The 26,742-nt window shown below is 41.4% G+C and overlaps 2 protein-coding genes across 14 annotated transcripts in view; one reads left to right on the forward strand and one right to left on the reverse strand.

Moving 5' to 3' along the window:
* ABI2 (abl interactor 2) overlaps positions 1–13,301 on the forward strand; it is a 96,528-nt gene extending 83,227 nt beyond the window's left edge. For 4 of the 9 annotated variants that reach the window (XM_081241930.1, XM_081241932.1, XM_081241929.1 and 1 more), the window contains 3 exons: positions 255–428; positions 8,709–8,805; positions 9,037–11,009. In XM_081241930.1, coding sequence (XP_081098056.1) covers positions 255–428; positions 8,709–8,805; positions 9,037–9,118 — 353 coding nt within the window. In that variant the 3' untranslated portion in view covers positions 9,119–11,009. Of the gene's footprint in view, positions 1–254; positions 429–8,708; positions 8,990–9,036 lie in introns of those variants that run through there. The other 5 variants (XM_081241925.1, XM_081241927.1, XM_081241924.1 and 2 more) reach the window with 2 other exon arrangements.
* A 701-nt stretch (positions 13,302–14,002) lies between these two features.
* Positions 14,003–26,742, reverse strand: part of RAPH1 (Ras association (RalGDS/AF-6) and pleckstrin homology domains 1) — a 90,284-nt gene continuing 77,544 nt past the window's right edge. For 4 of the 5 annotated variants that reach the window (XM_081241921.1, XM_081241919.1, XM_081241920.1 and 1 more), the window contains 2 exons: positions 24,183–24,325; positions 14,003–21,538 (listed from right to left, as the gene is read on the reverse strand). In XM_081241921.1, the coding sequence (XP_081098047.1) occupies positions 19,589–21,538; positions 24,183–24,325 (2,093 nt within the window). In that variant the 3' untranslated portion in view covers positions 14,003–19,588. The other variant, XM_081241923.1, reaches the window with a different exon arrangement.

Genomic DNA, 26,742 nt, shown 5'->3' on the forward strand with positions numbered 1-26,742 from the left:
TTTTAAGTAAAAAATAGTAATCATTTTGCTAAACTTTATTCAGCATCCATCAGCACTAACCCAAAGGGAGGAGAAAGTCAAGCTTGGGGATTTGGAACAGTATAGTTGGTGGGAACACTTCTCTTGCCTACTTATTTTTTGAAAGATTATTATTTTCAAGTCTAGGTTTATACTCCATGAACATAGAAGCTTGGATAGGAAACACTGGACTTTGCATGATGTGTAGTTTTGTTATCAGCTTGATACATTCTTAGTTTCAGATGCACCACCTCCACCACCACCTGTGGAAGAACCAGTCTTTGATGAGTCCCCACCACCACCTCCTCCTCCAGAAGATTACGAAGAGGAAGAGGCAGCCGTGGTTGAGTATAGTGATCCTTATGCTGAAGAGGACCCCCCGTGGGCTCCGAGGTCTTACTTGGAAAAGGGTAAGTTTCAGGGGGATATCTGGAAGGATGGGAAGAAACCTCTATGTACGTAGAAATGAAATTTGCTGGTACTGAAGAGAATCTTATTTATTTTTTACTTATAAGTAAAGTTTGGCCTGTATTAGCCTGTATATTTTAATTAATTTAGTTTACAAGGTTCATGATTTTGGAAGTCACACAGGTAAAATCCTGTGACTGATTTTTATTGATGATTATATGTTGTTCCCATTGAACATGCTTTTTATGAATGGTTTCTATAAGGCAAAAATTTTTAAAAGATAGGTTTTTTTTCTGGAATGACTCAGGAAGAGGATGATTTTTCCAAATTATGTTATTCCTACTCCCATGCTGGAAAGCATTTAAAAAAAATTTTTATTTATTTATTCACGTTGGCTACATCGGGTCTTAGTTGTGGTATGCGGGATATTCGTTGTGGTGTGCAGGATCTTTCATTGAGGCACACGGGCTCTTTGTTGTGGCGCGCAGGCTTCTCTTCAGTTGTGGCGCGCAGGCTCCAGAGCATGAGGGCTCAGTAGTTGTGGCACACGGGCTCTCTGGTTGTGGCGCACAGGATCAGTAGTTGCGGCATGTGGGCTCTCTAGTTGTGGCGCATGGGCTCTAGAGCACGTGGGCTTAGTTGCCCTGCGGCATGTGGGATCTTAGTTCTCCAACCAGGGATCAAACCCGCGTCCCCTGCACTGGAAGGCGAATTCTTAACCACTGAACTACCAGGGAAGTCCCTAAAGCATTCTTTTGTGGCATCTTATATCAGATATTCCAGTTTAAGTATCTCCTTATGAAACTTTCTTCCAAAGAATATGGTTTCTCAGTTTCTTTGCAGAGTAGGTGTTTGGCATTTCTTTTGGTGAAAAGTTTCTCTGAATATATTAGCTAACCATCATATGACACTTTTGGGACACAGGCTTACAAATGTCATCAGGACTAGTCAGCTCAGAAGAAATGTGTGCTGTCTTGAAGGAAATTTTCTGTTAAGAAAGTTAAAGCTACTAACTCACTGGGTTTCAAAACTGACTGCACATTAGAATCACCTGGGGAGCTTATGTAAACGAATAGTGGACTTCCACTTCTGGCTAACATAGAGCAACAGTAATCAGATTTACCCTCCCTCCTAAAACAATTAGGAATGAATCCAGGAAAAAATATAAAAGATAATGGTTTTCACACATTAGATAACAAGCATTAGTGGACTATGGTCCCAGAAAGAAGGAACTCAAATACGGTGAGCCCTTAATTGTCTAGCTTTGCTATCTAGAGGCAGTTTCCAGGCCACAGTGCAAGGAGGTGGAACCCAAACAAGCCTGGAAGTCTCACTGAGTAGAGAAGATAAGAGATCACAGAGTTTTGGGAGACCATGGAGAACAGGTGACTACTCAAAGACAAAGGACAGAGCTCCGGATATCTGCAGAAGGGTCTCCTTGAATCTTTGACAGAGTACTGATCTGTGCATGTATGTGAAGAAACTACCTGAGATTGGAGAAAGAACAATCAGAGAGGAGTAGGCAGAAAAAGTCTTGGAAATTACAGGCCTGGGAATAGTTCATGTTCCTGAACCAGCAAGAACAGAAAGACCTTGTATTACACAAGGCATTGAGAAGAGGCCTCAAAAGTGTGTCCCCTCAGTTGTGGGGCGAAATTAGCTCTAGACTATAGGTTGCCCTGAACTGCCCGAATAAATGTTAAAATGCAAACTTTGAAAACATCCAACTGATTTCAAGTAACTGAGTTCCAGGGTAAAACCCAGCATTGTTCAAAGGAGTCCACAAAATCCAGTACACCAAAAAGTAAGATTCATAGTGACCAGCATCCAGTCAAAAATGACAAGGCATGTAAAAAGGCAGGAAAATATAACTCATACCTAAAAGCAAAGCCAGTCAATAGGAACAGACCCAGAAGTGACCAAGATGATGGAATTACCAGACATGGGTATACCTATTATAAATGCCACATATATCCAAGAAGGCAAAGGAAAACATGCACATGAGAGAGAAGCAGAATATATTTTCATAAAAAAGAGAAAGAGAAACATAGAGTTTCTGGAGATGAAAAATATAGTATCTGAAGTGACACTTAGAAGAAAAGATCAGCAATCTTAACAATATGACATTAGAAACTATCCGAAACGAGGCACAGAGAAAAAAACCAAGACCAAAAACACAGCAACAGATATGTGGAACAATATCAAATAATCTTTATTTGCAGAAGATATTATCTTGTATGTAGAAAATCCTAAGGAATCTACAAAAAAGCTGGTAGAACTAAAAAGCGAATTTAGCAAGACGGTAGGCTACAAAGTCGATTTGCAAAATTAAATGCATTTTTATATACTAGCAGCAAACAATTAGAGATTGAAATTTACAAAATAATACCTTTTGTAATAACATCAAAAATATGAAAACTTCAGGATAAATTTTTTTTTTTTGGCCATGATGCGTGGCTTGTGGGATCTTAGTTCCCCAACCAGGGATCAAACCTGGGCCCTTGGCGATGCGAGCTCAGAGCCCTAACCACTGGACTGTCAGGGAATTTCCAGGGATAAATTTAATAAAATATATGCAGGACCTGTATGATGAAAACTATAAAACTTAAAAGAAATTAATAAAGGCCTTAAATAAATTGAAATAAATAAAGTATGTTTTTGATCATTATTGTTAAGAGACAGTTTTTCCTAAATTGATCTATAAATTGAATGCTAGCTCAATAAAAATTCCAGCAGTCATTCTTACAGAAAATGACAAGGGGATTCTAAAAGTTAAATGGAAATACAGAAGACCTAGTTTAGTCAACACAATTTTGAAAAACAAGACTAATGTTGGAGGATTTAAACTACCTGATTTCAGAGTTCTAGTATAAAGCTACAGTAATCAGGACAGTGTGGTATAAGTATAGAAATATACATCAGAATCCAGAAAAAAAAAGACGGAATCCAGAAAAAGATCCACACATATGTTTTGACGAAAGTGCAAGGTAATTCAATGGGGAAAGGATAGTGTTTTCAAAAATAGTGCTGTTAACTGGATATCCATATGCAAAACATGAACTTCTACCCTTATTACCTCACCATACACAAAAATTAACTCGAAATGTATTTGGATGTGGATGTAAAACTATGAAACTTCTGGAGGAAAATATAGGAGAAAATCTGTGTGTTCTGGGGTTAGGGGAAACTTTTTGTAGAGAGCACATTAAAAAACATGAAGCTTAAAAGAAAAAATGATAAATTGAATTTCATTCAATTAAACTTTTCTTTTTTAACGATGGTGTTAAGAAAATGACAAGGCAAGCCATATAGACTGGGAAGAATATTTGCAAAATAACTCAGGAGATGACAAACAACTTGTAGAAAAAAACAGTTTGGAAACACTTCATCAGAAAAGGTATATGAATTGCAAATAAGCACATGGAAAGATACTCAACATTATTAGTCAGGGAAATGCAAAGTGAAGCTGCAATGAACCAAACTACTTACTACTACACACCCTCTGGAATGGCTACAATTAAAAACACTGATAATACCAAGTGTCAGAGAAAGTGTGGTGAAACAGGAGCTGGTACAGTGTACATTGCTGGTAAGAATGCAACGTTTCAGCCACTTTGGAAAACAGTTGGCAGTTTCTTATGAAGTTAGATATACACTTACCAGGTGGTCTGGCAGTCCCTTCTTAGATGTTTATTTACGAGCAATGAAGATGTATGTTCACACAAAGACTTACACTTGATTGTTCATAGCTGCTTTATTCATAATAGCCAAGACTGGAAGCAACGTATACGTCTTTCAACTGGTGAATGGATAAGCTAATTGTGGGCTATCCATCCATTCAATGGAATACTGTTCAGCAATGGAAAGGAATAAACTACTGGTACATACAGCAAGATCGATGGATATCAAGCATTATGCTAATGAAAGAATCTAGACACAAAAGACTCATACTTTGATTCCATCTAAATGAAATTTAGAAGATGAGTGGTTTGGGGGGACCAATAGTGGCTACATCGGGGCATAAGGAAACTTTGGAATAATGGCCATTGTAATGATTGTGGTGGAAGTTGTTCATTTGTCACATATACAGGTGCATACATTTGTGAAAACTCACTGAATATACACTTAAGTGATTGTGTTTTGCGTCTAAATTACTTCTTAATAAAGCTGCTTTTAAGAAAAGAAAAAAAAAGAGAGCCCAAGGTACACTAGGGTACCAATGTCCAATGGCCTTGGACATTGACATGTTTTACAGATTCCTTAGCTGATTTTAACACTGTCCTGGACAAAGTGATGACAGTTTTCAGCTCTGAAAAACCAGCTCAGTGAGTCCTTAAGAGAAAAGCATAATGAAGAGATTTGCTTCTTAAAAATCTCCTCTTCGGTGAACATGTTAAAATCTGGAGAGATTTGTAAGAGAGGAAAGTAAGTTTATTTTCAGTCCAAATAACTCTTTAAAGTTTAAAAGAAAATGCCTGAGTTGTTTCCTAAGATATTTTTCAAAGTTAATCTCTGTTAAGCTCAAATCTTTTAAAACATGAAAATCAAATAACCTCCTTCTTACTCTTTCTGGCAAAACAGAAATAACCGTGTTCAGCTTATGATTGATTGCTCTTTGTTTGAGTGTGCATAAATGTTGAGGCTGTTGCCTCATGTCTTATTTTGCTATCTTAGACTTCGGACCTGGTTCTCAACTGTGCCTGCATATTAGGGTCACCTAGGGAATGTTTAATATGTCTGCACTTCCAGACCTATTAAATCAGAACCTGTGGACATGGGACCCAGGCATCAGAATTTTTTAAAGTTCCTCAGATAATTCCAAGGTTGAGAACCACTGCATAGGTTTATCTTAACCCTTGATTATTAGCCAAGTGGAGATGATTTGTATATGTAAGTATCTTTATTTAACTTGGGTAGAGAAAAGATATTTTCTTTTATTTATTATGTGCCTGGCATGATGCAAGACTTATTACATATGTAAGGCAGTTAGTTTCCCCATTTTGAAAACTAGGAAATTGAGGCTCAAAATAATTTATTATGTTACAGAATATGACAGAAGATGTTTGTGTTACAGGGGTCAGTATATCATAATAGTTATTAATGGTAATAAAAGCAGCTAACATGTATATAGAATGTTTACTATACACACGGCCCTGTATCATGTGTACATTGCCTCATTTAATCTAACAATGCTTTGAGGTATTGGCACTATTATAATACCCATTATACAGCTGAGTAAAAAGCAGCTTAGGAAAGTTAAGTATGGTCTGTAAAGTAATAAGTGGTAGAGCTGGGATCTGAACTAGGTGGCATAACTCCTGAGTCCACATTCTTAACATTGTCTTAAGCTTGTACTCTGACAGACCTGGAGTTGAGTCTTGGCTCTAACGTTTACTAGCGTTAAATTATTTGTGACAAATTGACTTATTTGTCAGTGCCTGTTTTATTTCCCTTTCTTCTATCAAGCCATCTGTTCTTGTGTTTTTCTAGCTCAAAGACATAACTTCTTGGTAGAAGCGTAAACAGTGTATGGTAATTTATCAGATAACACTTCTGTCCTCACAAGACTGTGACGGTCCCTTGTCTTATTCATCTTTGTATCTCTAAAAATCAGAATGGATGCTCCATTAATGATTGTCAGGAAATGAACAGTGCCATTAATTCTATCTGGGGAGTCCAGAAAGCTTCTCAGAGGACATGGTATATGTGATGTGCTTTGAATGATGAGTATGAGTTTCTCAGGCAGAGGAGAGAGATAGGAAGGGCCATCCAGTCAGAGGGAATCCTCTGAGTCAAAAGGGCATGGTGAGTAATGTCCTGTGCGGGGACCTGGGTGGGTTGTAGGGAGGGAGTGGGCGAGCTAAGAGTGTAGGAAGGGAAGTAAGTTGCAAATAATGATGGGAGGCCTTGAATACCAGGCTGAGGTGTTTTGAATTTTTTTCTTTTTAAAAAATCTGATAGTAGAGGGGAATTGTGGAAGATTTTAAGTAGGTTAATGTTAAGTTCCCATGTATTGGGGATTTTAATTTTGGAAAAAAGATACTTGATAATAGTGTAGTGTGCATTAGAAAGAAAGAAAAATAGGAGTTGGAAAGACCAGGTTGGGTATCTTTCTAAGCAAGAGATTAGGGCCTCAGCTGAAAACCTTGTTCACATAAATAAATAGATGCAAATGGAATTATTTTTCATGCAGCATTGTCAGTTCTTTTAAATCCTTCAGAGTTATTTGCCAAAAATCAAATAATGTTCTATCTTTAAAAATCATGTTTTATATGATGTGTCATCTGATAACCCCATTAAAGTCCACCTTAACTTTTGTTAAAAGCAAAAGAATGGGAGCCACTTAAGTTGCAAAAAGGTTGGGATAGTCAGTGGCGTAACTCTCTTTCTTAATACCACACTGGTATTCTGAATTGTCCCTTTGGCACTCAGGGCGTTTCATACTTAAGCATAGTACGTCACTGTGTTTTTGTTAAGTAGGAGAAAGATAAACAGGAAATGAGAACTTTTATGACTGATTCTTGACAGAGGGTGTCATCTCCAGCAGATCAGATTTAGATGCAGGATTTATTTTTTTATTTTTTATTTTTTATTTTTTCTTTTTGCGGTATGTGGGCCTCTCACTGCTGTGGCCTCTCCCATTGCGGAGCACAGGCTCCGGACGCGCAGGCCCAGCGGCCATGGCTCACGGGCCCAGCCGCTCCGCGGCATGTGGGATCCTCCCAGACCGGGGCACGAACCCGCGTCCCCTGCATCGGCAGGCGGACTCTCAACCACTGCGCCACCAGGGAGGCCCAGATGCAGGATTTATAAAAGTTGAGGATCTAGAAGGAAACTCTGTAAAATCTGTCACTCATGCTGCTTAGAAAATCTTCAGGTACCCCACAGTGATGTGTGTATTCCAGTTTAAAGACTGCTGCGCTGATTAAGGCGGTGAGTGTGATGATGGAGAAAAGTGTTCGGGTTTGAGAGGTTTAGAAGGTGTTGAACTAACAGGACTTGGGGATATTCTCCTGTGAATTACTTTTCAGCGGGTTTGCATTTCTATAAGCATCAAGAATGTTATCAACCACCCTCCAAAAAAGCTAAAAAATACTACATTGACTAGAAATACTAGGTATTCTACATATCTTGTATTCTCTCTAAACTTGTATGTCATTTAATTGCATCTGTTTAGGTGTTAGAAGTACACACTAAACTCTTTCTAGGTCCCTCTAAAGTGTTTTCTGGCATCCTAGATCACTGTAATGGCAAATATTCAGAGTTTAAGAAAGCTGTTGAATTTTACTTAAAGCAGGCCAGGAACAAATTAACTGGAACAAATTGCACTATATCAAAAGTCCCTGTTTTAGTTTCTGTTTCTTAATTATTTATTTAGGATTAAGGTTGCATAGAAAACAAAGTCAATATATGCTTCTTAAAATGGATAGATGGAGATTTATTGAGTGAAATTCTGAGTGGTATAATAAAGGTCCAGAGGATCTTTCCATGAAAAAGATAAACCTTCAAGTGGATCTGAGCAAGTTATAGGGTATCCCAATTTAACTAAACTGTTGAGGAAAATGTAACACTTAGGAACCAGAGATTGTCCCAGATATCATTGAAAGGCCCCATTTACCAAGTTATTTAAGTAATGAAAATCATAGGAGAGCTTACAGGTATCTTGGTTTTCTTAACACTTTTAGTCTGTTACTGTGGATATGTTAAATTGGTGGCATAATGCAGCATGTGTTTTGAAAGAATATATATAGTAGACGCCCGTCCTTCACACATATAACCTGTGGGAATTCAACCACTATTCTCAGTGAATGGGCATAGGCTCTAGGAAGTGTGAGAAAGCAGATGGAAGTCTGCTCTTCCCTCAGTCTCTCTCATTTTCTCACTGGCCTCTCCTCTCCTAGTGTATCTCACTGCACTCGTCTAATTCTAATGTTTAAAGGTACATGTTTTTACATAATATGGTGCTTTAACACAGGCTCAACTGAAGAAACAGCCATCTTTCCCTATTCTGGGATTGTATCTCTTCAGAGAGACTGTTGAACAGTAAGTGTGACTAAATACTATTTTTGGCCATTTATACAGTTTTGAACCTAACCTCAAGATGGATTCCACTGTGCAGGACTGGGTATTAGAAAACAGAATTTGCAGGGAGGGTCCTGTGTTTAGAAAGTCACTGTGTTTGAAGTGCTGTAGAAGTTCGGGAAGGATAGATACTCATTTATTTGGTTCTACCTTTCTAGGAACGTTATTCTTTTTCATATCCTTTTTTTTCCCCCCTCTAGTTGTGGCAATTTATGATTATACAAAAGACAAGGAAGATGAGCTGTCCTTTCAGGAAGGAGCCATTATTTATGTCATCAAGAAGAATGACGATGGTTGGTATGAAGGAGTTATGAATGGAGTGACTGGGCTCTTTCCTGGGAATTATGTGGAGTCTATCATGCATTATTCTGAGTAAAGCTCAGCAAGGCTGTGTTTCCCGCACAGGAATAGTCAGGTCTTCCCAGATTATCAAAAGGCCCTGGGGATTCCCCTCCAGTGAAATGAATGAAGGATTCAAATGACAAAAACTACTTACGTTTTTTGGGTTTTTTTTCGTTTATCCCTCAGTATTAAAACAAAAAAGCAAGCTGAGTTTGAACAAATGGCTCTTTCTGCCATCACTTACACTATGCTGAGCTGTTTGGACTGAAATAAAGTGACGGTTTCTGAATATATCAGAGGTATAACAGCATAACTATGTGAAACAAATCAGGTTAAAACTGATTCAGAAAAGAAATCTGGGATCTTTCTCAGGAATACTGTACACGCGTGGGAGTTCTCCTGCGGAATCTGTGGCACTGGATGGTCTGCAGTGCCTGTGGTGAGCCTCGTGGCCCAGGGTGTGCCCCAGCCCCACAATTCCTTCCACTTGGATGAGGAGGGGGAACCAATATTTAAATACCATACATAACCATTTTTATAATTGTTTCACATGGCTTATTTCCTCTTCAACACTGTAACTCCTGCATTCTCTCAGCACTTGAGTGCACCAAGTGAGTTAGTGTTGAGCTGACTTACATCCCTTCATGTTTCTTAGTTCATAGATTATAAGAATGATTTGAGTCTCCAAACATTCTGAAGGTGGTTTTTTTCTACTGCGCTGCTGCTGCGTGAGACTGCATTGCCACTGCTGGCAGTGCACCCAGAGGTGTGACGGGTGCAGCCTGGTCCGTGCGCTCAAGTGGGTGTGCAGAGGTAGACATGAGGGTCCCTAAGGTTCTAGAGAGGCTGAACTGCAGAAGTGCATCCTAAACCCTTGCCTTAGGTGCTGTTTTGAGGAGTAGGACCTTAGAGGTCAGACCAACTGTTTCTTTACTTCTTTCACTATTTAGAAAAAGTTTTTTTTTTTTTTTAATAGCAGTTATTTTCAAGTCTCGACAGTCACTGGGAATAAAAGGCTTGCTGCTGTGCTCTCTGAATGTTATGGCAGGTGTTAGCTACTGCTGAATTGTTTACTCACTTAGAAAAGGTAAATATTCCCCTGATTTTGTGTGATTGGCTTTTGAAGTAGCTGCTCTTGGTAAGGATTTGAACCTTACCTCTCAGACTAAGAATAGTGGGATAAGTGGTATAAGGCCAAATACTTAGTCAAGGTTTTTTTTTTTTTTTTCATCTGCACAATTACAACTGCAGATCCAGTGGAGTTTGGAAGGCAGATGGCTTTAATCCTCTCTTCTGTAATCAGTATAAGAAATAATGAAAAACATCCAGGAGGCCTTGCTGCTCAGCAGCTGAATACTGTGATGATAAACCAGCTCACAGGCCAAAGCCACCATGGGTCCTTTCCAGTCCCAGTGACTTGGTCAGAAGAGAGCTTTGCCAGGTGACTTCCCAGTGCTGGGGAAAAGGTGAGAGGCGGTAGGCTGCATATATTTCAGACATGGGCCTTGAACATAATAGGTAGTGCAGAGAGAGGAACTTGACTGAAAAATGAAGAAGGTAGTAGGTGTGAGGGAGTTCACATGGTGTAGACAGAGTTAATATTCCACCTGTGAATCTGTTATCAGAGCAGAAAACTTACCACCATTTAACTGAGACCCAGGTACAGTGTTTCCTATCAAGATTTTTGTTTTACGGTTGCAGGTTTTTTTCTCACGCACTGCAAGTTAGCTCTTTTTAGATTTCTCTAGCACTTTGAATTTAGTTTTCATTAACTTGCCTCCATTACACATTACACTTCATGCTTTGTTAGCTCACCTTGACACCCTTTATTCCCTGTCTTCCTTCAAAGTACTGGCCCTTGAGTGTCTTCTGAGCCTTCAGCTTCATTATGGCTGCAACCAAGACTATACTTGGAGAGGTTAAACTCTTCTTAGTGTTGGTGTGTAACTAGGAAAACTGTTTTGAAATTAGATGTTCAGAGTTTTTTAAATACGTTTTCGCTGAGAAAACTTACCGGACTAATAAGGCAGAGGGTATTTTGAAATCCAATAAATAGTGCCCACAGCTCACACCTACAGAAGCCCGGAAGACAATTGTGCAAAAGGAGTTGGTGGTGGTCAGCTTGCCTGTTGGACCCCTGCTGGATTGGGGAACCGAGAAGACGTCAGTGAAGTCCTTCAGACTGAAGACCTGCCGCAGAGGGATCCATGGGTTAGCTGATTTTTCCTTTATTGTTTAGTACTAACGTGTGTGATTTTTTTGTTTTAAAAATAACACCTGTTGGATTTTCTGCATATTTTAAATTTTTGTATAGTTTTGAATTCTATATATTGTTTTGGAAGGATACTGTGTAATGATGGGCCAGGCCTAAAGTCATTGGAGACTTTTAATGTATGTAACATTTCATAGATTGCATGCTATTAATAGTATGTGAGGGTAGTATTTGTTTTATTGTAAGTTTCCCCCATTTATCTTTTTATACACTACAGGATGGTTGGTAGTAGGAATTCTAAATGAGTGCAGAAATCTTACATGATACATAATATTGTGGCAAAGATGATCCAAGTCTAAAATCTGCTGACCAGTAAGCAACCATTTTATCAGGCTAGAGGGAATCTTTTTCCTCTTGAAGTGTTTTTGACTTGTGTCCACTCCCTTTTTCCTTAAAAAAAGGCGGGGGGGAGAGGGGTTAAGAGTTTGTTCCCTTTTTTAAAGTATTACTATTTGAAAGGCCATAGGGATGTAAATGAAAATATGCTTCCTTGTTGACGTTATGGCCTAGGCAATAAATTGAAAACCAAGTGTCAATGTGTCAAAATCTAGACTTGAGAGATTCAGCCTGCTGTGTTTGAAATACGTATGAAACCTTTAAGATGTCTTGTTCATTGTTTCCTATCTTTTGGCTACTTGCTCTCTATCTTCTCCAGGGGCACCTCCTGTTCCTACAGTAGGGTTAAGGGCCTGCTACTCTTGCTGCATTCGTAACAGTCACTGGGTGAGACATTTTCATCCCTCCCTTTCTTTTTCCCCTTCTGCCGCTGTTTATTACCCAGCTAGAGACTGTTTTGTGTGTCTTCACAGTGGTCTCTGTAATGTAGCTGTGCTCCTCAGCAGTCTCTTGATATTACTGAAGATTTTTCTGTTTGAGAGGCATCAAAACGATAGTAGTTTGCTTTTATCCTCTTATGCTCATTTGCTTTTAGCAGGTGACCTTTCTGCATTAAGAACTGGTACTTTGGTACTTTCTTGCCACCTTTTCTCCTCAGTGGAGACAGCATGGCATGTCCTGAAGGCCACCTCTCCCTTTGAAAAGTGTTTGATGGAGGAACTGGCAGGTGGTTGCTACGTCTTGGAAAAGAATGGGGATCTGCATCACTTCCCATCTGTTCGCTTCTGAACTTCTTTGGCCAGGAACTCCTGATCAGTGTTAAAGGCAATGATTTCCCTCACGTGATTTATATTTAGAGTCGTAGAATTTTAGAGCTATAGTGAGATTTCAGAAATTTTAGTTCAATCCCATTTTACTGATGAGGTTTAGATGTTTCCTTTTCAAATAACAGCTAGTTAACAAAGGTAGAATTCCTGACTCAGCGCCTGGTACTCTTTATACAACTGTCTTAATTGTGTTGTATGTTTCTTTTAAAGTTCTACTGGATGTCTTAAGGAAGATACTTGAAAAGGTATGCTATGTCTCCATAAATACCATTCAGAGTGTTGTTTAAAGGAGTGTATTGAGTGTAGCCTTAATTAGTGAAAGTAATCTTCATTTTAACCCTTTTATAACTACTCTCAGTACAAATGGTCTTTTCCATAAGGTGTATGTAGCTAAAATGTTAACAGTGTCTGGGCACTGGAAAGAGCACAGCACAGCCTTATTTGAGAGCCTTAGAAAACACTTCTAAAACAGGCATTGCGCTCATTACCTTATGTTGATTTTATGCTGATCTTTGTTCCTATTTCTTGAGAATCTCATAATTCTTCAAAAAAAAATTGGCAAATGACAGGGCCTAGCTGTGTATAAATGATCCTTGCTAAATATCTTGAGGTTTTTTGTAAAAAATCAAACAAAAGACAAAAAGCTTATTTTCACATTAAAATGGAAACGTCTTTTGCAACTTCAGAATTCTGTGGAAACACAGTTTTTATCATATTTGTGTCCATGCATCTTTTCCTTAACAAGATGGTTTACAAAAAAGAACGTAAACAATTTGTGATCTGGTCAGTTATACTTTTAGCTCCCGGAGGGAGGGTTGGTGTTATGAGTTGAGTAAAAACCCATGTAGGAAAATTTGAGGGAGCAGTCTGTTGCCAGTAACGTTTTTTTGTGTGTGCCATTAAACCACCTCCAGATGAGTTGCGGGAACATTCACTTTTTAATTTTGAAATTGTATTTCAAATTAATTGTTGCTGTGTACTAAGAACTTGGCCTAAATAAAATCCTACGAAGTATATCCAAATGTCTTGTGAATGTATTTCGGCAAGTAACTTTTTTCCTTTCTTTTTTTTTTTTGGCTGTGCTGTGTGGCTTACGGGATCTCAGGTCCCCGACCACGGACTGAACCCGGGCCACACCAGTGAAAGCCCAGAATCCTAAACACTAGGCCACCAGGGAACTCCTGTAACCTCTTTTCTAAGGTGGTAAGTTTAAGTGTGTCAGACAGAATCCTTCCCTGTTGCACTAATTACTTTCTGTCCCTATTTTTGCTGTAAGTGAACCTGAGGTTTTGATCACTTTCCACCAAATACATACAGTTCTTTTCTTTTAATATAAAAAAGGAGACCTTCTGTTCTTTTTGCCCCAGTTTGGTAAATGATAACATGATTTGTAAATACATTCGAATCCACATTTATACATACCTTGACAGACACGGCAGTCCAAGACATGATTGTGATAACAAGGCTTTGAAACAAAAAGCACCTCTTTTTGTACTAGTTCGTACCTAGTTGTATTTTGTTTGTTGTTTAAAGAAAAAAAATCTTAAAAGTTATTTTCTTACAGGCTCATCAGTTGAACACATCAAATTATAGTTTGTTTACCTTCACACTTCATGTGCGTGTTGCAGCCTCTCTATTTTGGGTACCTTGACATATAAACAGCAAAACCAGGCTCTGAGTGGTGCCGATCCACAAACAGTCAAGTACAGTTCTGACGTTTAAATGAAATCTATGTATTTTTATTAAGGATTGGATAAGCTGACATAAGGAAAACACATAGCTGAAAAATTACACTGACTGTATGACTACCGTCCTAAGCCATTACAATAGTTTACTGACAGTAACTGGCAAGAGTAACTTGGAAAATAACTTAATCCAGCAGTAGAACAAAAACATGGTCAGTAGTACTGAATATATCTCTTATATATATCTATATATATATAGGTTTGCACAATCAGGGAGCAAGGCACATAATTAAATGAGAGCGTACATTTAAGCAGAAGAAAATAATAGCTACAAAGCTGCAAGAAAAACTGTAACTTCATCTTTACTGAGCTGTGCATAAATCATCTGAATAACGTCTTCTATCCAGTACTTTTAATGCAGTTCCTTTTGCCTTTTTCATGCTTTAATAAGGTATATTCCTACATTGTATCTATTTATGGCAAAGCTCCCACAGCTTAGATGTCAGCAACTGGGAGCAATCCCAGTTAAATATAATGTGCAATTTTTCTTTAAAACAGTAAACAATGTTTTTATGACATTTAGCAGAAGCTAATGTTTTAAATGTACATTTCTATAAAAGGAGTTCACTAGTGGCTGATAATAAAATTAAGCAAAATCATTTGAAACATTCCAGTTAATGCTTATTTTCTAGGAGGAATTATTTACAAGTAGAGAGAAAAATATAGGAGGTGGTAATCATGAAAAATGGCAGTTTTTGGTATTAGGTTACAATAAACTTAACAATGGACAGTTTCCAAAATGCACATTTTTTTTTAAGTGCCACAAGCATGTTCTGCCTAAGAAGAGGTTGAGGCTTCGATGATGAGCTTGGTATTAATAGCCATCCATGATCAACATTCACTTCTGAACTTGGCCATCTTTTAAATATGTAGTATTCACCATCACCCTGGCTCGACTCGCTTCTCTAAATGTCTTTGGTAGAAAGCAGCCAGACCCCGTTTAGGTAGATGAAGCCATCTCTTGTGAGACCATCACTTTTCCTGTTTCTGCACAAACTAGAAACACCTTCCTTCTCTTTCATTAGCACCTCAAAGTTTGCCTGTTGGATTTTTTTTTTTTTAATGCTAATCCTCCAAAAGAGTTCAAGGCACTGGGGGTTATAGCAGATGTTTCCTCTTCTAAATGGTTTATTACTTCAACAAGCAAAGAGCAAACCAACTGGAGATTATTTCCTTCGAGTGTTTATCAAGTATATTGTGTTTAGCTTATTTTTACTTAGCAAGTTTATAGTACAGCTAAATTTCAGATTTCTTTTACATATAGATCTTCCAAGGGCACAATTAAGAACCGAGCACTTGTTTAGTTTGAGGGAGTCTGGCAAAGGGGTTAACAATGATCTTCTATTCAATTTTTAAATGAAAATAAACCTTAAAAGATATTGGGATACTTAATTCTGCACTACTTGCATCTCTCCATGGATCAAATCTCAACTTTGTGAGTGGTCACATATTCCTATAGGGTTAGGAATAACTTGCTTTATGCAATGACATAAAGTGTATAAGACAAAATTCCAAGTGGCAAAAGGTACTTGCAATCTCAAGTGATTTTTTTAGAAAGAGGCGTCCTCTTATCAAGTATATAAATCCAAATTATGAAACCTATGTTATTGAAAGCAAGTCATTACACCTATAATCACACCGGGTCATACAGTTTTAACTGGTCTGAACTTAAATCTGTGAGATAAGTTTTAACTATGTGAAAACTGTATAAAAAATTTGGTAATACATAAAACGAGGAAAATGTTAGTTTGCTTGTTTAAAATCACCTTGTGTTTGTAACATAAAACTGCTTTTAGCTGAGGGAAAAAAGGTGACAAAGGGTTCTGTTGGTGGCCTGACAGTCAAATCAGACCAACCCTACCATTACCTGAAGTTTTTTTCAGGCTAATCGTAGCCTTACATCCTTGACATGAACTTATTAGCAGTTGTATTCTCCCACAATAGGAGCTTATGAAACTCTAATTGGATGCACAGCTATTAATAACCTTGACCTCAGAGTTGTTACTGTTGGAATTATTCATGATCCCATTTTGTTTAGATTAACTTTCTTGATAAACTCAGGACTGCTTTCAGTGGCAAGTAAACTTACATAGAGACGGGACTTCCAAGAGAGTTCACAGCCCTTCCTTAACAGGATGTGCCGTCAGCGGGCAGGAGCACCTTGATGTCAGAGGACTGTGAAACATTAGCATGTCTACATTACTGTGAGATGTTCTGATGAAAATTGTTTCCTATAACTTTTCTGAAGTCAAAAGTCTTATCTTAAAAAGCCCCAGAAATAAAAAAAAAAACAATTTACAGTTAAGTGGGTACCTGTAAACCTTTACAGTAGTAGTTAGTTACTTCTTCCAAGAGTATGATTCTGTAGCAGCTAAGGAAAAAAAATGCATTTGAGTAGTAAAAGCTTCAGTACAGAATAATCTAACCAGAACAGGCTTTGCTACCCTTCAGAGTTGGTGCCAAAACTTTAAGCATAGGTTGGATCCAATTTTGAAATTATGTGGTAGAAGTTAAGGGTGTCACTAATTAATCTAGTCACTAGCTCTAATGGGCACCTGGTTTGCACTGCCCTCCACAGCAGGACGAGTTCATCTATGCTGTTCATCTTTCGGTATAGCCAAGACAGCTGCCAAGATCTTCTTCCTTGACCTGAAGAAGCTTTGCTGCGTTATACCTGCTGAGCAGAAGGCAGTGAAAGAAGGCACAGTACTAGTGTCATCTGGCAGTATGTTTTTTCCTTGAACACACCAGGGAAGAAGAACAGTACAAAAATAACAGTAATCTCCAAAGCCCCGACCCCCCACAAAATCACATCCTAACAAATATCCAAATTCAAAAAAAAAAAAAAAAAAAAAAAACCACTAGGGAGTAAAACACTAGAAGTGTATCTAAAGTATCATTTTGGGTTTTCTTTTGTGTTGATTCAGTTGTTTCACACACAGGAAAAAGTTGATTAAATAGCCTTTTCTGTCTTTGGAGAAATACAAAGGGAAACAGCCTGTTGTCAGATAGTCAACAAGCCACTGACTGGGGTCAAAAATGATACAGCTCCTCCTCTGGCCCTGTTCTCCTTAGTGTCCCTAGTGTTCTAAAGGATGTCTGCTCTTTCAGAAAATCCATACATCAGAAGCATCAGTTCAGGATGGCGACCATCCGGACTGACACAAGCAAGAAGGCCCGGGAAATCCCCCACTGAAAAAAAAGGCTGGATCTTAGGGCTCAAATGGGGAGGGAATGAAGACTGAGGGCACGTGATTTTTTTCCCTCAAGGAGAGCTGGAGTTGCCCACCTTCATATAAAAAAAGACCACCACCACCACAAAAAACCCTAGTGAGGAATATTTATATCATTGGATTCCTATTCTTAGAAACTCTTTATCCCACAAATAGGGCGATCCTTAGAATATAAAGCTGCAGGCAGAAAACAATGGGAAATCACTTCACTCATGAGTCACAGTGGAGCTTGGCAGTCTTACTCAAATGTTTTTCAAATTGCTGTGCATGCTTAACGCGGATGTGTTAAAGGTCGCTTCATAAGCATAACAATATCAAGCACACAAAACTTTGTGAACAGCTGAAAAGATCTAAAAAGTATCTTTTACAGAAGCAGGGCTGTACTAAATGCACGATGGTGTATATATTCTTATCGCTCTATAAACACACGAGTATACCACACATCTGTGACAGTTGGGGGTGCCTCTTACTCTCTCTTTATGATGAAGTACTTTGTTGGAGAATGGGTTTACAGGGAAATCCTGTTTACATAGCACAACTCTGCTTATTCTTGAATTATTTACTATCTCTGCCCCACTGTACTGGCATCGCTTTTTCCTTATGGGATAGTGTCAGGGATTTCTGCAGTTTGCACTGGTGATCCCTATTCATAACAGGCACAGACTTTCATTACAAGGTGTGCTCACATCACTGCTGGGGAGGCTAGTTTTTATTCTCTGGTTTAAGAGCAGCTCTGAGATTGACCTGACGGTCAATTTATCATCACACATTGATGAGCCAATACACATTTCTCTCATGTACTGAGGAAAATTCACAGGGGAAAAAAAGCATCTAGAAGTATAGTGTGAAGCATACAGAATTATAGTGTGTCCTTAGAGCAATGATTCCATGTTATATCAAACTGCATATGCATAATATGTAATGTCACTTACTGTACTTGGACTATACAACTCCCATCAGAACACTTGGTAACCTGGACAAATCTCTACAACCAGGCTACAACAAGCAAGGACCCTAGTGTGCTCCAGTCGCTATGGGTGAAACTGTCAAAAAACTCATTTCCCCCCCTCCCTCTATGATAGTCCCACACTTAAATGAATTCTTTGTATTTCACATTACTAGCCACAAAAAACCTGATTAATGACAGCTGCACAGGGGCCAGTTTTGTTCTCTTTTCTAGTCATCCATCCTTCTAGAGAGCAATATACAAAAAAAACACATTTCAGAAGGTGATTTTCTTTTTCATCATGATGCAACATACTGGACCGGACAAAGATTTGAGTACACCTGATATAGCAATTGTCTACAGACACCTAGTATCAGCATCTACCTACAGCACACACCATAAGGAGGTAACTGGTGACCGAAAGACACACTGGGACATAGCATTCCAAGGGTGTCGTGTTGGATACCCTCTTACAATAAATCAAAGCAAGAATCATGAAGCCAAACTTGAAGCTTCACAAGCTCATGAAAAGGATCCCAACAGTACAAAAAGAACTATGCAGGATTATAGTACTTAATTATCCATGTATTACAGGCGAAGGGCTTACCTGTGACAGAATACATCCTAGATTCCTGTGGGATCATGGCAACAGTTTTGCAACTAGAATGGTTTAGTTACACCATGTATTTACTTTTTTCTATGCACGACCGACCACGTACAGATAAGTGTCTGAAAATTTCCCCACACTGCACTATTACCCGGTTCTATGAAGCTGAGAGGTTTTCCTGATTAAAGTGCCCCTTTATGTATAGTAATGAAATGTCAGTCAAGCAGTTCTAACTTCAGCCAACTGGGGAAAAAACAAACACAAAAGCCCCATAGATACACCAAACATTCTGGTTGTCTTCTCAAACTGAGAAGCAGCACGTTATACATCTATCCTTAATATATAATATACAACATGCACAGATAGGCCGCGCATGGACATTTATAAAATACCTTCCAAATAAGTCAGAAGTTTTTGGTCCAATCCACATGACAGATAATAGAAATCATAAGGGACAGGCAGGACACACATCCCCTTCCATGCCGCTGCCACCCAAAATACACAAAACCCATTTTCAGATTAGGAGAGAAAAAGAATAAATAGAATCACTTTCAGCTATATATATACATATACATATATGTATACATATATATACATACACACACTACCTATGTATAGCTATGTGTGTACCTGCACACGTACACACATACAGCTGGACACTACCTGAATAACAGCAACACCAAGAGGCTCTGAACGCCTGAATTCGTAGATGATCAGGTGAGCTGACTGTAGAACTGACTACAGATCCCACGAAAATAATGTCCAACGGTAGCTACCAATCTCTTGAGAGCTTGGTGTTCTGGTCTCTTTTGGGGGGAGCGGGAGGCGGCCCTCTCCGCAGCGTTGCATAGCCTGATATATGACTGCCTCCATAACGGGCTTTCTGTTGCTCAGAGAGCAGCTCGGGGGGTGGCGGGGGCAATGCCATGTCATCCATGGTGGCTGTGGGTTCTGCTCTGGACACGCGCGAGGAGGAGAGCGAGCCATGCCGCGTGATGGACTTCCGCTGCAGTGTCCTGTTGAGGTCAGCCAGGAATCCAGGCTGGACGCTAAGGCTGGATTTGGGAGAGGTGGGCACTTGTGGCACGACTGTGGCCATTGGCGGCTGCTCAGAGGTCTCGGCTTGCGTGAGGCGGGTGCTGTCGTTCCGTTTGGGTCGCGTGGGCGGAGGGGCCTTCCTGACCGACGTCTTGGCCCACGGCTGTGGCTGCGGATTAACCACTGCCACTTTTGGAGACGTGCTTCCCGAGAACACTGCTGGAATGTCTACAGGGGGCAGAGGAAGCTCTATTTCCGGCGGAGGGGGTGGAAAGTCAGAATCGGACGGAGGAGAAGGGAATTCTACCACGGAGTCCTTGCCGCGCCCACTCAGAACAGATGCTTTTGCCGACACACCCCCTTGCTGGAGAACTCCGGGAAGACTGAGTTTTCCAGGTTTGGGGGGCGCTGCGGGTGGTGGCGGCGTCTCCTTGCCGGGAGACGCCGAGGGCTCCGGCCCTGCGAACTTGCTGACTAGACTGTCTACTGAGGGTCTCTTGGGCTCAGGGTGCTCCGCACAGCTGCCGGACTTAATGCTGGAGTTGCGCTGCGGGGTCGGGGGAGGTTTCTTTCCCCCCGGACTGGACGTCTTACTGGTCTTTTTGCCCGGAGATCCGCTTTTGTCAGGGGCAGGGGCAGCAGTGGGTGTGGCTGGCGGAGGCGGAGGCGGAGGCGGGGGCGGAGGAAACACCAGGCTGCTCTCGGGGGGAGGAGGAGGGAAGTCCGGAGAAGGGACAGGGGTAGAGCTGGGCTGCCACTTGGGCTTTGCTTTCACAGCAGGCGGGGACTGAGGGGCGACGTTTGCTGCGGCTGAAGCGGGCTTCAAGGGCGCCGCCTCCGCGGGGGGCGCGGTTGGAGGCGGGGGGAACTGGCTGGCTAACTGCTTCACCACGGAGGGAGCCGGAGACAGCGGAGAGGGAGGGGGCCTCACACAGAAGCTCTGCTGCTTGGGTAGCGTGGGCGGGGGGACCGGGCCAGGAGGAGCAGGGGGAGAGGGTGGAACGTGAGACACAGGAAGCGCTGGCTGCTTTTTCACTGGGGGGACGGGAGGAGGAGGTGTAGGTGACAGAGCCTGTGGCATGGCGGGCGGCACAGTCACAGGGGGTTTGGGGGGGGCCTGGGGAGGGAAGGGTGCAGGGATGGGAGGAGGTGGGGGCGGCACCGGAGGGGCCGCTGGAGCGGCGTGCTGCACGTGATGAATCTTTAGCGGGGGCGGGGGCGGGCTGAACTGCGGCAGGGCCTGGGCGCAGGGGGCGGGCTTCAGCTGGGCCATAGCCGAGCCGGGGGTGGGGGCAGGCGGCGGGGGCGGCGGCGGGGGAACGGCTCCGCCGGGCGGCACCAGGATCTGAGGCTTCCCTGCCTGTGAGGTCGAGGAGGGAGGCTGAATCCCTGAAGGCGGGGGAGGCTTAAACAGGGCTCCCGCATGCTGAGAGGCGTTCTGCAGCCTGGTTATTGTGCTGTACTTGACAAACATCGCGGCTGCCGAGCCCGCAGAAGGGGCCGACTGGCTGGGCAGGGGCGGGGGCGGGGGCGGCGGCGGCGGCGGGGGTGGCGGCGGGGGCGGGGGCGGCGGCGGCAGGGGCGGCGAGGGCTGGGAGGCAGAGCAGGGGGTGAGCGGCTTAGGCTGCGGGGACAAAGGGGGCATGAGAGACGTGTAGGCTCGATTCACAGCCTCCATTCTGGCCTAAAAGGAGGATAAAAGGGAGGTTGGGAGAGAGAAAACACAACAAACACAACAGTTACAGAGGTAAGCTTTGACCGTCAATCTAAAAAGCAAGCAATCAGAGACATGCATGAAAGGATGCAGCAGCTGGTGATCATAAAGATGGACAATGTCGGGAAGGCTAAAATCTAACTCCCTGGGCAACAAGGGCGCGGAGAAAATGTGTTTACCCAACGACCTTCTCAAGCAGCCAGACTGCCTAACAACCTGGGGAAAACTTCCTGCTGCACAAGCTGTCTGGATGGTGCTGGGCCCTCTGATTTCTGCCTCTGGCTTTCCACACCCTGCCCCGAATTAGAGGGCCTTTGAGCACGGAACCGCACCCCCCGCCTCCCCGGACTCTGGCAAAGGGAGATGTGATGGCTGGAGTTCACCTTTCAGTCCAGGACCGCATCCACATCAAGCAGATGCCATAACTGGGTTTAGGAGTGCTGGTGGAGGGCCTCCCGAAGAATGAGGATGGCTTTTTGATGCTAGTGAGCAGACACGTGAGAGTATGAGTATGTTCAGCAGGCGTGCACAGTCACACAGGAATGAATGAGCTTGACACACACACTCGCGTTCGTGTGAGACACTTGCATCCAACATGCACAGAAGTCCAGCAATGCAGGTAAAGGGGGGGTATTCTTTACATTTGTTTTACTGGAAAATACATAAAGAAATGCTTCATAAACATTACAGCAAAAGATCATAAAAATATCATACAGAAAGAGCCAGAAGAAAATGAGAGGAAACTTTGGAAGGCTAGAGTAAAGGAAATGTACCTAGAAATAGGAGCTAGAGTTTGCCAACAACTTGCTGACCAGCCCATGTAGGCCCCTCTTGGCACTGCCCAAATTACCACATCTGGTCATTTATTTCATGGAGCTACTCATGCATGAATGTGGTTCAAGTACTTCTGAAAGAGCAGAGGAAGAACTCTTGGCTTAATAACTTTTAGGCTCTTTGAACAAACTATGAGGATCCAAGATAAACCATTTGTTTCCAATTCTGAATGACATCTAATTAGCGTCAAGAATGCTTAGGTTAGTAGACTAGAAGGCTTATTATGGGGCTGAGTTCTAATGCCCGTCAGGACATTCACATGTTCCTTTAATAATTGCACATCAAAATAAAAGCATTAGTCTGCAAGATCTGGTTACAGGAGTCACCCAGGTTAATGTGTTTCCAAAGAACAACCCCCGACCTTAACTTGACCCTGTCTTGGCTGCTGCAGGGGTGTAGTAGACCTTAGCTGTGCTGGCCTTCTCTTTTGGCACCTGAGACTGAGGTAACAGGAGGAGAAACACACAGGGGGTCAAGACTCAAACACACTGTCACTGCTGCATGGCAGGGTTCGTGGTCTTTCTGACACTACATGCCATGACGGACTACACTGCTTCGTCACAGACCATGTGGACCTTTGCTTTCCTTGGCCTTTCTCATGACAACTGGGTAGTTCTACAATTTAAAATGCACATGAATAACACCATTAAAAGTTTAGTAAGGTAAAGGACTTTTCTTTTGGTATCTGAATTGTGTAAACCCGGCTTCTCTACGACATACATGGACTACCAGCACCAAATAGTGCTGTTCCACTCAAATTGATTAAGTACGAGAAGGAAAAAGAAGTATTTCTTAAAAGTGGGAGCCTCTGATAAGGGAGTTAAACTGCCAGTGTCTTAAGAATTTAGGTCATTAGAACCAATTCTCAAATATTTATTTTTCTAAGAGAAAGCGTTCCACACCATTGGGCTACATACACCTCCCTCCACTCTCTCCATGTCCAGTGGATCAACCACATACGCAAATAAAGGAATAAACTGAGTGGAAATAGCCACTTAATTCTCATTGATGAACGTACTGATGTAAGTGATTCAGACAAGAATGACAATGATGAGAAATCAAAATGATTGCTGGGTGAGAACGAAATGGCCAGGCCGGGTGTCCTACTGGTTCCTTGCGATGGTGTGTGCCCTTGCCTGCTGAGCGGAGAGCACTGCTGGGATATGGTCGCCCACAGGACTTCAGAGGCAGTTTGATACAGTATCTTTCAACCAGGCTAAAGAACCTCTCTATTTTTTCAAATAGTCTTGCAATAATTATACTTGTGTCCTTCAGGGTCAATGAACAACCTTCTACGCAAGGCTCAGGGATCCTAAATTTTAAGGGGATTAATTGGAATTTAGCCTTCCACATAAACTATAATTTGAGAAAATTCATCAGTGTGCAGAGAAATGCCAAAAAGCATAAAAGAAAGGAAGATAGAGGAATGAGTCTGAGTAAACTAAATTAAAAACGAATAAAGAAATAATCAACACTTAGCAGCTTTTTTGGAACAAAATTAAGGCATTGGCACTGGAGGGTGTTGTTGCTCCATCCAAACTGATTTAAGAGTGGAAAGTGTTATTTCTTAAAATCCTGAGCCACTGATAAAACTGCTAGGTTTTTTTTTTTTTTTTTTGAGATCTTAGATCATCAGAGCCAATTCACAAATGTCCATTTCTGAGGCAAAGCAAAGAAGGAATACTGAAATAAGGCCAAGAAAGATTCCTAATAAAGGAACAACAAGCTACACCCCTGGAACACTACAAATATCCCCCCTACCCTGACCCGAGCGTCTTACCTTGCTAGACTCTTCCAGCTGCGTGCCTCGCTTCCAGGCCTCAGAGAAGATGGAGCTCACGATGCTCTGGGAACGGACGTGTCCTGCCGGCGGGGTATCAGACACTCCGCTATCAGACTGATTGGAGTGATTGGACTGAGACTCTGTTTGAAACAGATTTTCAAAAATCAGATTAAACAAGTCAGTATTGTGACGTATGAATATGTATGTTTGATAACTCTTTCACTCAAGATAAGATGCGATGCAGAACGGCAACAAGTTACTTTTACCTGACTCATTTCACTCAAACACAGCCTGTGTTTTCCACTAGAAAACTTCTCTTGTCCTAGGGCGAATAGGAAATCTCCATTCTTTTTAAATAGTTCACCACAAGAAACCGATAATTGCAATAACAGGTTCAAGTAATATTATTGGTATCCTGACAGGCTGTCTTGTAAGAACTCCTAGCAAATAAGAGAATTAATGAGGGCTTCCCTGGTGGTGCTGTGGTTAAGAAGCCGCCTGCCAATGCAGGGGACACGGGTTCAAGCCCTGGTCCGGGAAGATCCCACATGCGTCAGAGCAACTAAGCCTGTGTGCCACAGCTACTGAAGACCGCGCGCCTAGAGCCCGTGCTCCACAAGAGAAGCCACTGCAATGAGAAGCCCGTGCACTGCAACCAAGAGAAGCCCCTGCTCGCCGCAACTAGAGAAAGCCCGCGTGCAGCAACGAAGACCCAATGCAGCCAAAAATAAATAAATAAATAAATTTAAAAAGGAGAGAGAGAGAATTAATGAACCATGAATAGAATTTTTTTGTTCAGTCATATCTTCATTCATGGAGAATCAATCTTTTTATATACCCCTGCTCCAGGCCATCTCAGAGATTTCTCACTTATGAATTCAGATCTATACATGATGGTCACTTCCTTTATCCCAGTAATGGACGATACTGAGAATCTGATCCCCAGTAAGAAGTGTGTTTCCTAGGGATTCAGGTACTGACATCACAAAAGAGCAGCTGTGCCACAGCCTGGCTTCCTGAAGGGCATGAAGACATCTTCAAGGGACCTGGGAATGGCTGAGGATACAGTGTAATTTGACTGACCTCCAGGGTGAGGGAACTGGAAAGATTATTTCACTGGACTCTAAGTCAGGTGAGATAACCTTGCAGAAGCACCTAGCCCCATGTCTGGCATCTGATGGAGACTTAAATGTTAAAGCTAGTCCCATCCAGTCACTCTGTGAGACGTGGGTATTATTAGATTAAAGTATTAAGCAAGTCCAGCCAAGTTCATCAAAGTACTGCAAAGATAACAGCCACAAACTCCTTTAGATAAAGTTAAGACAGTATCCTCAGGGTAAAAATATAAGCAATATAGGATAAAACCTACTCTATTTTCTTCATCCCTATCTAATATCTAGGACAACAGCCTATAAGACAAGAGGCTGGAACGTGTGACTTCTTGAGCTCTCTTCAGCATGAATATGTATTATTTTACAGTTTACCTGAAAAAGTCTACCTAATACTTAACACGATGTATACAAACAGATGATGCTGGAGTGGGAAAAGGCACGATACCACTTCATAAAGTAACACGTGGAAGCACTTGAATTGTTAAGTGCTATATAAATTTTTTTTAAATAGTATACATCATTTTTTCCCTCCATCTTTCCCTTAATTCCATTTTCTACAATCCTACTTGTGACATGCTCTTCTTACCTTGCCTTTCCTAATCCATTGCCACAAAGGTTTCTCCCCCCCCAATTTAATAAACATTTTATTTTAGAATAGTTTCAGATTTTCAGAAAAGTTGCAAAACTAGCACAGAGTTCCTACATACCTAGCAGCCAGTTTACCTCGTTATTAACATGTTACAATACTCTGGTCCATGTGTCACGAATAATGAACCTACACTCATGTTAATATTAACTAACTCTGGGACTTCCCTGGTGGTCCAGTGGTTAAGAATCCATCTTGCAATGCAGGAGATACCAGTTCGATCCCTGGTCAGGGAACTAAGATCCCACATGCTGCGGGGCAACTAAGCCCATGTGCCTCAACTAGAGAGAAGCCCATGTGCTGCAACAAAAGATCCTGCACGCCGCAACTGAGACCCGACGCAGCCAAAAAAAAAAAAGAATATAAAACAATACTTAAAAAAAAAAACTAACTAAACTCCAAACTTCATTTGGATTTCACTAGTTTTTCCATTTTCTGATCCAGGATCCCATCCAGGTTACCATATTACAGATAGTTGTCATGTCTCCCATGACAGTTTCTCAGACTCTCCTTGTTTTTGATGACCTTGACAGTTTTGAGGAGTACTGGTCAGGTATTTTGTAGCATATCTCTCAATTTTGATTTGTCTGATGTCTTTTCTCTGAGGTTAAGGGATTTGGGAAGACCAAGAGAGGGAAAATGCCAGTCTCATCACACTGCATCAAGGGCACATGCTATCAATATGACTTATTACCTTGATCACCTGGCTGAGGTATGGTTTGTTAGCTTTCTCCGATATAAGGTTACACCTCCCCACTCCGTGCTCTTTGGAAGCAAGTCCCACACTTAACAAGAGGGG

This window comes from Mesoplodon bidens, assembly GCF_964165515.1.
Source record: "Mesoplodon bidens genome assembly, chromosome: 8".
NCBI lineage: Eukaryota > Metazoa > Chordata > Mammalia > Artiodactyla > Ziphiidae > Mesoplodon > Mesoplodon bidens.